This window comes from Rattus rattus, chromosome 18 (assembly GCF_011064425.1).
Source record: "Rattus rattus isolate New Zealand chromosome 18, Rrattus_CSIRO_v1, whole genome shotgun sequence".
In the NCBI taxonomy this organism is placed as follows: Eukaryota; Metazoa; Chordata; class Mammalia; order Rodentia; family Muridae; genus Rattus; species Rattus rattus.
In genome coordinates this window covers 27,575,600-27,588,519 of record NC_046171.1, presented here as the reverse complement: position 1 = coordinate 27,588,519, position 12,920 = coordinate 27,575,600, and the positions used below count along the sequence as shown (strand labels likewise).

Genomic DNA, 12,920 nt, shown 5'->3' with positions numbered 1-12,920 from the left:
TGCTGGGGATCCATTTAGGGCCTTTAGGCCAGGAATACCTTTAATCCCAGCACTCTGGAGACAGAGGTAAGCAGACCTTTGTGAGTTCAAGGCCAGCCTGGCTACATAGTGAGTTCAAAACTAATCAAAGCCTATCTTAAGGTGGGAGGGAGTGACTATTAAGGTGCTATTCCAGGCTCTTTTGGACACTAGGCAAATATTCTTTCACGCAGTTACAGCCTCGATGCAACAATCTTTAAAAAGAAGTTTTAATTATGTGTAAGCATCTTGAGTGTGAGTTTGTGCCCCTGCCTGTGGAAACCAAAGACACTGGATTCCCTGGAGCTACAGTTATGAGTCGCCCCATATTTGGTGTTGGTAACTGGACTCAGGTCCTCTGGACTCAGTGCCCTTAACCACTGGACTATTTCTCTAGCTCCCAGAAATAACTTGAGATGACCCACAAATCCCGATGTCCTCTTTTCCTGGTATAAGTCACCTGCCATTGGTGTTTGGTCAGTTCTCTTGTCCACGCTGCTCCCCTTCCAACGTAGAGGTAGGGGCTGTCTCTGAAGACCCATTCTTAATGCCTTTTTCTTAGGGAAACTCTTCAAGTTTCCTTGCTGGTCTCAAAGCCTGAAGGGCTGGAAGGATGGCTCAGTGGTTAGGGGCACATGTTGCTTTTGCAGAGGACTTAGGTTCACCTTCCAGCACCTACCTCCTGGCTCACAAGCACCCGAGACACCATTTCTAGGAGATCTGATGTCCTCTTCTGACCCCCACAGGCTCAGGCATGCTTGTGGTATGCATACTTACATGCAGACAAAACACTCATACTCATAAAATAAGTAATTCTCTTTTTGAAAAAGCAAGACGAAAAACCCTGAAGGAACCTTTTTCAGGTCCATAATGGCCCAGGGTTATGGAGGAAGGGTCAAAGGAGCTTCAATCCCGGATACCTCAAACAGGAGGATGGCAGGAGTTGGCTCCCTCCTCACTCCCAACCTGATGCCAAAAAACTGCTCTTCCGGGTTGGGGATTTAGCTCAGCGGTAGAGCGCTTGCCCAGCGAGCGCCAAGGCCCTGTTCTGGGTCCCCAGCTCCGGAAAAAAAAAAAAAAGAAAAAAAAAAAAAGCTGCTCTTCCACCATCAGCCCCGGTAAGAATTTATTACCGTGACAGTTATCAGGCCTCAGTCCTTGTTTGACCTTATAAGGTTTCCCCACCCCCACTGTCCCTCTCCCATCCCCTCCTCACAGCCTACAGCCCCTGAGTGTGTACATGAAATATCTCCCAACAGCCCTGCCCTGGCCAGTGATGCACAGCCACACAAACCTTGCCCAGAGACCCTGGCCACCTTCCCAGAGGCATAAATACCCCTCCCTTTCCCCCTGTCAGTGTGCTCCTGCTCTCACAGCTTGGGCGCCACATGCAGACTTGATCAGGTAATGGCAGCTGCTTTGTGTCTGTGATTGTCACAGCCACTACTTATCCACAGAACCAGATTTTGTAGTGTTTCTCTCCACCCTCCTACCTGCTGTTCCCTGGGCCTTGCAGTCAGTGACAGAGGGGTGATAGAGATGTCCCACTTCAAAAGAATTAAGGAGGTCCTAGAGAGATGGCTCAGCAGTTAAGAACACTGGCTGCTCCTCCAGAGGACCCAGGATTGTTCCATAGCACCCACGTGACAGCTCGCGGCTGTCTGTAACTGCAGTCATGGGATCTGGCGCCCTCTTCTGGTCTCTATACAGCCAAGCAAACAAGCTAGTAAACAAATAACACTCCTACACTAAAAAAAGAATAAAAAGAAAAGAAATGGAGAGAGAGGGGAAGGAAGGAAATGTCTCAGGACTGAGTACTCTTAAATCCATAGTTGATGTGTAAAACATCTCAACCATAACAGATGTTAGGATACAACAGGAAATTAAAACCTACAAAATGACACAGAATGTATAGGCAAGTGCTACTATGCCTGAGTTCAGTTGTGCTCTGTGGAGCGCCATTCATGCAAGCTCCTCACCCCTACACACATGCACACACAAGCACACACACACAAGCACACACACACACACACACACACACATGCAGATGAATGCACGTATATACATATACATACATACACACATAAATGCACACATACATATACACACATACATATACATACATACATACACATAAATACATACACATACATATACACACAAATACATATACATACATATGCACATACATACACATATACACACATAAATACATATACAAACATACATACACATAAGTACATATACATACACACATAAATACACATAAATACATATACAACATACATATGCACATACATACATATACACACATAAATAGATATACATATATATACACACATACATACATACACACACATAGATACATACATATTGTCTTAGGGTTTCTGTTGCTGTGATGAAACGCCATCACCAAAAGCAAGTTGAGGAGGAAAAGGTCTATTCAGTTTACACTTCCACACTGTAGTCCATCACTGCAGGAAACCAGGACAGGAACCTGGAGGCAGGAGCTGATGCAGAGGTCATGGAGAGGCCTACAGGCTTGCTCGGCCTGTTTTCTAATAGAACCCAGGACTGCAAGCCCAGGGATGGCCTTACTCACAAAGGGACAGGCCCTCTGCCATCAATCCCTACTTAAGAAATGCTCTGCAGGCTTGCCCACAGCCCGACCCTATGGAGGCATTTTCTCATTTGGGGTTCCCTCTTCCCAGGTGATTCTAGCCCATGCCAAGTTTGTACAAAACTATCCATACATACAAGTACACACATACCTACAGATATATTAAACATGCATAAGTACATACATACATACATATACATACAAGTACACACATACCTACAGATATATCAAACATGCATAGGTACATACGCACATACAAAAATAAAAAGAAAATGACCTGCCCCAGGTTCAGTAACCCTAGCTGTGTGTCTCCCATGATCCTTTGAGCCTTTGGCTTTCTTGTGGTCACGTGGGCTGCGGCTAAGACAGTTTCGTGGAAATGTGAGCTGCTGCCTTGGTGGGCAGAAAGAATGTGAGTTTATTTTTCACTTTTTCATTGTATTAACAAGGGAATGCCATCATCACTCCAAGCAGAGAGCTCTGACTCATTTTTTAGAAATGTCTATGGCTTTACTCTGCTCCTGTTTGCCCTATGCAATTTACTTACTCTGAATTATACTGCTCCATAATTATATATTGTTATTCTTTGTTATGATCTATACTATATGTAAGTTATAAATAGTTTATGATTGGGGGGAAGGTCACAATATTCCCTTACCTGGTAGCTTGAGACCAGTCCAGCCCTTTAACAATTATTTTAGCTTTAGAAAGACTATGTCTGAGCCAACCTGGCAGACTGACCAGGGCTCCATAGAAAGACTCTGTCTCAAAATAACAAGAGCACCTGTGTACAAGGTGCTATAGTTGTTTTCACTGTGCTCAGAGGATGGCTTCGTAAGGGACAGTAAATTATGCAGAATCCACTTCTCTCTGCTGCCTTCAAATGTACCCCCTAAATCATCCTGGATTCCCCATCCCAAGGAGCAAACTCTGGGTTCTGCTGTGGTTTTCTGTTGCTGTCTAGTTGCTAGGCACTAGCAACACTGCCCTTTTTGGAAGGCATCTGTTTTAAAGAATGTTATTCTGGGGTTGGGAATGTAGCCTTGTTGACGGGGTGCTTGCCTAGTGTACATGAAGGTCTGGGTTTGATTACCCAGCACCAGTAAACTTGTTATGACTGTACACGACTGCAATTGCAGCACTCGGGAGGCGGAGGCAGGAAAATCACGTGTTCAATCAAGGTCATCCTCAACTACATATTAACTTCGGATTCAGCGACAATTTGGAGTTTTGGTTTCTTTTCCAAAAACAATAAATAAATAAACCCACAGAAATAGTTTAAGAATATGTTTTCGTTATAATCCCAGGTGTGGGATATGGGGACTGACCACAGCAGCTGACTGTGATTTGTCTCGTGCTCTAGCAGTGGTGTGATTTTGCCAGCTGCAGATAGTTTCTGTTGTGAGTGTGTGACATTTTGAGTTCTGAAAGCTCTTCAGAGAATATATAAATGCTAGGGCCCTGTGAAGCAGGGTAGGGAGGGCACATACTGTTTGGTTATTGGTCGTTTGCTGTTGGTCACTGTTTGATCACTGCTTGTTAAGTGCAAAGAAGAAACAGGAAGAAATTAGATATCCTGACTTCAAAGATAAAACTTGCCCCAAGGAACTTCACGCTCAGCAGGACATAGTCTAACAATAATAACGTTGTCCCCTTTCTGACCCCTGACTTTATGCAGGGATCTCCTTCCCTTCCCCTCTATCCTTTAATCTCTCTTTTCTAGGGTTGAAAGGGTAGAAGAAAAGGGGTGGAGAAGGGTAGGAGAGAAAAGAGCCCACCAAGTAGCAAAAGATGGGTATATTGCAGGCCAGGCTGGGCTACCTCACGCCCTGGCTATAGAGACACTGGAATGTGCTTACTTTTGAGAAACATGTGTAAACTTATTTACACCACTTAAATAAGTGGTGCATGTCTTTGGTCCCAGCACTGCGATCTCTGTGAGTTCAAGGCCAGCCTGACCTACATAGTGAATGCGAGACCACTCAAGACTGCACGGTGAGACTCTGTCTTTAAAATGAAACATGGAGCCAGGCGTGGCAGTGCTCACCTGTAATCTCAGCATTTAGAAGTAGAGGCAACAGGGCTGGAGAGGCGGCTCAGCAGTTAAGAGCACTGACTGCTCTTCCAGAGGTCATGGGTTCAATTCCCAGTAACCACATGGTGGCTCACAACCATCTGTAATGAGATCTGGTGCCCTCTTCTGGCCTGTAGTCACATATGCAGGCAGAAAGCTGTACATAAAATAAATATATAAATCTTTAAAAAAAATCTTTAGTCATGCAGGCAGAAAGCTGTACATAAAATAAATATATAAATCTTTAAAAAAAATCTTTAGTCATGCAGGCAGAAATCTGTACATAAAATAAATATATAAATCTTTAAAAAAAATCTTTAGTCATGCAGGCAGAAATCTGTACATAAAATAAATATATAAATCTTTAAAAAAAATCTTTAGTCACATCTGCAAAATCCCTTTTTCATACAGAGCAATAATCACAAGGTCTGGGCACAAGGAAATGACATCTTGGCTATCACTGCATAGCTGGGTACAGGAGTATAACTTCCCCCTCTTGTGACAGCTTCCTTTGGTCTTTGCTGCTTGGGGCTGCCCCGTGGGGAGGGATGTTTGTGTGGGGGTCGAAGATGCCGTTTGGGGCCCTGCTTCTCGTGCTGGTGGGCAGCCAGTGTTCAGTTGCCTCCACAGGGCAGACAGAAATGTCACAGTGTGTCCTAAGGCCACACTGATGTGCCTCTGATGTCCCAGGCCAACCTCAATCCTGCCTTCTTTCCTTTCTAGTATTGTTTAGTGCCAAGAGACCACTCTGTCAGCAAGCTGAGAGGAAAACTGCGGCAAGATGTCAGGCCGGAGCGGGAAGAAGAAAATGTCTAAGCTGTCTCGGTCAGCCAGGGCCGGGGTCATCTTTCCAGTAGGGCGGTTGATGCGCTACCTGAAGAAAGGAACCTTCAAGTACCGGATCAGCGTGGGTGCGCCAGTCTACATGGCTGCAGTCATTGAGTACCTGGCAGGTAATTCCGGCATGTAAGGGACCCCACAGCCAGGTCCCCACCTTTTCCTGTCCCTCACATTTGGGTAGGGTGCTGTGAATCTCCTGATACTTCCGGATAAGAATGGGGCTTTTCCTGGCCTGCTTGGCCAAGGTTGGCTTCTGAAGGCTTTGGGGAAGGAGAAAGAGCATTGGAAAATTGGTCCACATAGGACAGAGAGCCCACATTTAAACTGTTCTAGACCTGCCCAGCAGGTGGCAGAGAAGATCCCTGTAAAGGGAAGAGAGGGCTCTTCACTTTGATTCAAATTGCCCAATAAATCCCTAGGGGATGGGGAGAGTTGTGAGGTTTTTGTTTGTTTTGCTTTTAATATACTTAAGGTAGGAGGGCTGGGGGGATGGTTCATTTGGGAAAGTGCTTGCCAGACAGTCATGAGAACCTGAATTTGATCCCCAGACTTCATGGAAAAAACTGGGCACCATGCCACACACTTGAAATCCTGGCACTGTAGGAGTGTAAACAGGTGTATCTCCCAGGCTTGGCTGGCTAGCCAGCCTCACCGATCAGCAAGTTCCAGGCCCCCCGTGTGAGAGCCTGTCTCAAAAATGAGGTGGCTAGCCCCCAGAGGAATGACAACTGAGTTTGAGCTTACATACACACATACACAGAGAGAGAGAGAGAGAGAGAGAGAGAGAGAGAGAGAGAGAGAGAGAGAGAAACACAGTCAAGAACGCATTCTCAGATCATCATGATTGTATGGTGAGCACAGCCGGGACAAGAGTGGTTTGTTTGGTTTTGTACCAGAGTCTCATTCCGTTGCCCAGGCTACCCTGGAACTCACTATTTCACCAGGCTGACTTCACATTTAGGTTGATCCTCCTGCCTCAGCCTTCTGAGTGCTGGGATCACAGATGAGCACACTCCACCCAGTAGAGAGGTGCTCAGTGTCCTTCTCACTGATTTCTGCTTGGTGTTTAAGTTGTTCTCATGTATTAAGCAGAAACACAACAATGTCGCGGTTGCCTTTTAAGAAACAGTGTGCAGATGGGTGTGGTGGCGGCACAAGCCTTTGATCCCAGCCCTCTTTGAGTTTGAGGCCAGTCTAGTCTACAGAGCAGTTCCAGGACAGCCAGGGCTACACAGAGAAACCCTGTCTGGAAAACAAAGAAAGGGGTTGGGGATTTAGCTCAGTGGTAAAGCCTAGCAAGCACAAAGCCCTGGGTTCAGTCCCCAGCTCCGAAAAAAAGAAAAAAAGAAAAGAAAAGAAAAAAAAAAAAGAAAGGAAACAAAAGAAATCTATGCATGGAAAATGTACAAAAGCTTGGATGACTAAGGGGGATTAGACCCTTGTTGGGTCATTTTATTCTCTAGTAACAATGTTTCTAACAAAGTCTTAGTTTGTCATTCCCCCCTCCCACTTGCCAAGCTTAAGTGCCCTGAGAATTCTGCCCAGTTGAAAAGCCTCCCGACAGTGTAAGTACTATGGAGGCAGAGGCTGGCGGATTTCTCTGAGTTTGAGGCTCCACAGAGGGAGGTGCAGGCCAGTCAGGGCTACATATAATTTTTTAAAAGAAAGGAACGTTGAGCATCAACCTGAAGCCACAGGCCAGGTAGTCTAATATGTCCTCAATTTCAATATATTTGTCCCATCAGCCCAACAGGTGTGTTCATACTTCTTAAACCACAACGCCCTAGCCATTCGGAAAATGAGCTCACGGGGCTGGGGAGATGGCTCAGTTAATAAAGTGCTGGTTCTGCAAGTGTGGGGACCAGAGTTACTATCCCAGCACCCATGCAAAGTGTGCATAGCCTGTAACCCAAACACTGGAATAGAGGCAGATCCCTAAAGCTCATTGGCCAGCCAGTCTAGCCGAAATAGCAGGCTCCCACTTTAGTGAGAGACTGAAAACGTATGGTAGAGAGAAATAGAGGATTACTCGACCTCAACCACCGTCTTCCAAACAGGCATTCATGAGCATGCGCGCACACACGCACACGCACACGTGCACACGCGCACGCACGCACACACACACACTATTGCCAGTTTGTCAGTGAACTGTTACTAAGCTTGCTGGCCATTGCTGAGTATTCCAGGAAAGGCCTGAGAAGAATTTGCAGTTCACTAAATGCCTTCTATTCTGGAAATGCCACATCGATACTTAACTCCAATGTTTGTTTTATTCTAATGTGTTTGTTTATCACATCTGCCTGGCTAATGTGGTGTACCTGAACCGAGTTTCAACCACTGCCGTCGGTTTTCTGGAGGATGGCAACTTTATGGGCTATTCTGTTTGAACTGAGGTTGATTGAGAAGAATGCATGGAGAATCCCCTCCCTGTTCACTTCAGGTCTAGGTATTCACACCATTGTACCATCAGATGTCTTCAAAACCTAGAGACTGTCTGCAGACCGTCCACACACTTCCACACAGAACATTTGAGCAAACACTCGTGCATTCTCATTTTCCTGCTGGTCCACTGCTCCCAGCTTCCTACCAAATACCTTTCTCTTTAAAACCATTCTGTTTTTTTTTTTTTTTTCATTGTCCTTTGTGTGCATGTGTTTGGTTGGTTTGTCGAGTCCCATGGTGTAGCCCACGCTGGCCTGGAACTCAGGACCCTTCTGCTTCAGCCACCCAAATGGTGGGAACAATAAGCAGTCACCACACCAAACTTAGTCACGCTTTTTTTTTCTAAGACTTATTTTTATTTGTATTTATGTGTGTGTCTGTGTGCATGTGTACCATATGCATGTGGGTACCCCTGGAGGGCAGAAAAGAGTGCTAGATCCTGGAGTTATAGGAGATTGTGCACAGCCTGACATGGGCGCTGGGAACTGAACACTGGTCCCCTGGAAGAGCAGCCAGTGCTCCTAACCTCTGAGCCATCTCCCCAGCCCTCATTCACACTTTTTAAAGCAAGTAAATCATTTTCCCACAACTAAAGAGAAAATAAAATGAATCTGTAATTAAAAATAAAATTAATCAGGGCTGGAGAGATGGCTCAGTGGTTAAGAGCACTGACTGCTCTTCCAGAGGTCCTGAGTTCAATTCCCAGCAACCACATGGTGGCTCACAACCATCTGTAATGGGATTTGGTGCCCTCTTCTGATGTGTCTGAAGACAGCTACAGTGCACTCACATACATTAAATAAATAAATAAATAAATAAATAAATAAATAAATAAATCTAAAAAAATAAATTAAAATGAAACAAAATAATTTTTTACAACAATAATAAAAACAAAGAAAGAGAAGTAGCAAACACCTTTAATCCCAGCACCCAGGAGGCAGAGGCAGGCAGATCTCTGTGAGTTCAAGGCCATCCAAGGCTGCATAGTGAGACCCTGATTCAGACAAACAAACAGAAAAAGAAAAAAAGAGAGGGCCAAGGAGATGGTTTATTGGTCAAGGCACTTGACATGACAGCCAGGCCACCTGAGTTCAATCCCTACAACCCATCTTTGCAACAGACTCCAGAGTTGTCCTCTGACCTCCACAAGGGCACCCACCACCACCCGACATGCACACACTAACGAATCTTTAGAGAAATAAAAAAGGAGCTAAAGATGGTCCAGTGGTTAGAACACTGATCGCTCATGCAGAGAATCTGGGTTTGATTCCTAATGCCTACATGGTAGCTCACAGCCATCTCTAAATCCAGTTTCAAAGGATCCAGCATCCTCTTCTGAACTCTGCAAGTCTGCAGGCACACAATGTGGCACACATACACGCATGCACTCACAAACACACAATACACACATTTAGAAGAAGTAAGAAATGATCGAAAAATAAATGGTATGAAGTATTTGCTTCATCGAACCTGAGGCCTGTGGGCCACATACAGCTCGGGATAACTAAGAACATGGCCCAAAGCAGAAATCGCAAGCTTTAGGATGGGCAAGATGGCTCGGAGGTAAAGGCACTCGTTTCACAAATCCGTCATGAGTCCAATCCCCAAAACCAACATGAAGGTGGGAGGAGAGAACCATCTCCACAGACTTGTTTTCTGATCTCCACACATACCCACACCAATGGTAATAGTAACTCGACTGTCTATTAACCTCCCCTTATATTTAGCGGAAATCCTAGAGTTGGCTGGGAACGCTGCAAGGGACAACAAGAAGGCCCGGATAGCCCCCAGACACATCCTGCTGGCCGTTGCCAACGATGAGGAGCTCAACCAGGTAGGTCTGCACTCTAGACTGGGGGGTGAGGGGCGGGGGGTGGGCAGGTTGCCAGGTGTCTTAGTTAGGGTCTCATTGCTGTGAACAGACACCATGACCAATGTAAGTTTTATAAAGGACAACATGTAATTGGGGCTGGCTTACAGGCTCAGAGGGTCAGTCCATTATCATCAAGGCGGGAGCATGGCAGCATCCAGGCAGGCCTGGTGCAGGAGGAGCTGAGTTCTACATCTTCACCCGAAGGAAGCCAGGAACAGACTAAGCATCCTGAGGCAGCTAGGAGGAGGGTCTCCATTCCCACCCCATAGTGACACTCTTCCTCCAACAAGGCCACACCCTTTAATAGTGCCATTCCCTGGGCCAAGCATGTGCAAACCATCACATTCCACTCCCTCACCTCCATGGGCTTGTTTAAACACTTGAGTCTATGGAGGCCATACCTAAACATAGTAAAATTAAAAAGTACATTTAGTCCAACTTCCAAAGTCTCCATGGTCTATAGTAGTATCAACAGTGTTAAAAGTCCAAAGTTCAAAGTCTCTTCTGAGATCCATCCAATCACTTAACTGTAATCCCTGAATTAAGGCAGGCGACCAGCTGGGCAAACTCCAAACTCTGCCATCTCCATGTCTGATGCCAAAGGGGTCTTCAGATCTTCAACTCCTTTTTCATGTTTGTTGACTGAAACAAACTTCTTTCTCCTGAGCTGGTTCACTCCCTTTTAGCAGCTTTCCTCAGCAGACAGCCTGTGGCTCTGGTATCTTTAACATCTTTAGGTCTCCAAGGCAGCTTGTTTCAATGTCTTGGATGTACACATGATCCTGCAAAGGGCTGGCTTCACTTCTCTAGCTCTGCCCTCTGTAGCCCTCAGGTTGATCCATTGCCACTGATGTTCTTGATGATCATCCCATGGTACTGGAGTCTCCAATACACTGGGGTCTTCCTTTGCAACTAGGCTTTACCAGTAGCCTCTCACAGGCTCTCTTCATGGTGCCAAGCCTTAACTCCTTTGCATGACCCCTTCAGTCTTGGGACATCAACTGCAACTGAGGCTGCACCTTCACCAATGGCCTTCCACGGCCTCTCAGTGCCCAGCCTCAGCTGCTCTTCATGACCCCTTCATGCCTTCAAAACCAGTACCACCTGGGTGACCCTTACACATTACCAAGTCCAGCCGCAGCACGAGGTATAACCTTGGCTATCTCTGGAACAAAGCTTTTGTGTGCTCTCAGAAAACACTTCCCAGATTTCACCTCAGTGATGCTGGTCTCTTTCTTAGCTCCACCTGACCAGCATCAATTGTTCCAGTAGCCTCCTTCTCCTCTTGAATATAAAGCCAGAGACCCATGGCTGAAGCTGCTGAGTTCTGCTGCTTACAGGAGCTGGAACACGGCCCCCTTGTTCCATTATATTTCTAACTCCTTCACTGCCTAAGCTGGGCTGTCCTGTATCTTGCACTGTAGATTGACCTTGAATTTAGAGATCTGTATGCCTGTCTCCCCAGATTAAAGCTTTGTACTAAGTTGCCTGGAGCTAACTTAGCTGGGTGGGATCTTGCCCCAAGGTCATTTCTCCCTTAATTCAATTTAATATTCTTGAACACAAGATGCTCCATTTCACTTCCGGGTGTCCCTTAAATACTCGGACTATATATTTTGTATTTTTCCTTTCTCAACTTCTCTTTTTTCATTAAAATGCTCTTCATGAGACTTAACCAGAGAACAAAGTCTATGATGGATGTTATTAGACTTCCTTTGTCAGTGCAACTAATCTGAGTCTTTTCACCTTAGCCTCAGGCAGACTCCAGACAAGGGCAAAAAGCAGCCACATTCTTCACCAAAATACCACAAAAGCAGTCTTTACTGCACATGCTGAAATTCTTCTCTTCTGAAACCTCTTGGGCCAGGCCTGCACAATTCAAATCACTCTCAGTAACAAAGACTTCCTACTAAGATAGCCCATTAAGCCCCATTTAAAGCATTCCACTGCTTTCCAAATCCAAAGTCCCAAAATCAACATTCTTCCCAACAAAAAACATGGTCAGGCCTAACATAGCAATACCCCAGTCCCTGGTACCAACATCTGTCTTAGTTAGGGTCTTATTGCTGTGAACAGACACCATGACCAATGTAAGTTTTATAAAGGACAACATTTAACTGGGGATGGCTTACAGTCAGAGGGTCAGTCCATTATCATCAAGGTGAGAGCATGGCAGCACCCAGGCAGGCATGGTGCAGGAGGAGCTGAGTTCTACATCTTCACCCGAAGGAAGCCAGGAACAGACTGAGCAGCCCCAGGCAGCTAGGAGGAGGGTCTCCAAGCCCATCCCCACAGTGACACACTTCCTCCAACAAGGCCACACCTTCTAATAGTGCCACTCCCTGGGCCAAGCATATGCAAACCATGACACCAGGCATGCTCCTGGGTGGACACAGCCAGCCATCATCGTACCAGTGATGGTTCTCAGTCCAGTCTACGCGCACATCTACGCATGCACACACGCATGCCCATCAAGACCAGGCAGAGAAGAACAGATCTTGATAGCTTTGCATTCAGAGTCAAGACCAGGGCTGGAGAGATGGCTCAGCCGTTAAAGGCTAGGCTCACAACCAGAGTCAAGACCAAGTCCCCTCTGGAGTAGACACTGCCATGCCTTCAAGACTTTGTCTTCTTATTACACACAAGTCATCGCATGCATATATTTTCTTGGCAATTTCTTAACTCAAACCCTGAGGGTGATTTGTTGAGGCATGAGTAGGAGACTCCTTATCTATGCATTAGAACTGATGGACTCAACAGTCAAGTGAATGCCTTCCTAGACAAGAGTAGGCAAGCTGGGGATGGGGGTGGAGGGGAGGGCGTAAATAGTATGAGAATTTCTATCTGTACTTATGTTCTGATCTCATTCTTTTCAAACTAAAATGTCTTCAAAGTTTTGCTGGGCCATCATAGAATGGTCGCTCCCCTCCCCCCAAAAAGAGTGATAAAAATTGATTGCTAGAAAAATTCAAAACAAAAGCATGCAAAAGAAAATGCACAAGCTCAGGGGTTGGGGATTTAGCTCAGTGGTAGAGCGCTTGCCTAGCAAGCGC

At 45.8% G+C, this 12,920-nt stretch overlaps 1 protein-coding gene across 1 annotated transcript in view; it reads left to right on the top strand.

The window, feature by feature from the left end:
* Positions 1 to 12,920, top strand: part of LOC116887018 (core histone macro-H2A.2) — a 49,812-nt gene that overhangs the window by 20,687 nt on the left and 16,205 nt on the right. The window contains exons 2-3 of the mRNA XM_032888505.1: positions 5,436 to 5,665; positions 9,722 to 9,828. Coding sequence (XP_032744396.1) covers positions 5,494 to 5,665; positions 9,722 to 9,828 — 279 coding nt within the window. The 5' untranslated portion in view covers positions 5,436 to 5,493. The remainder of the gene's footprint in view (positions 1 to 5,435; positions 5,666 to 9,721; positions 9,829 to 12,920) is intronic.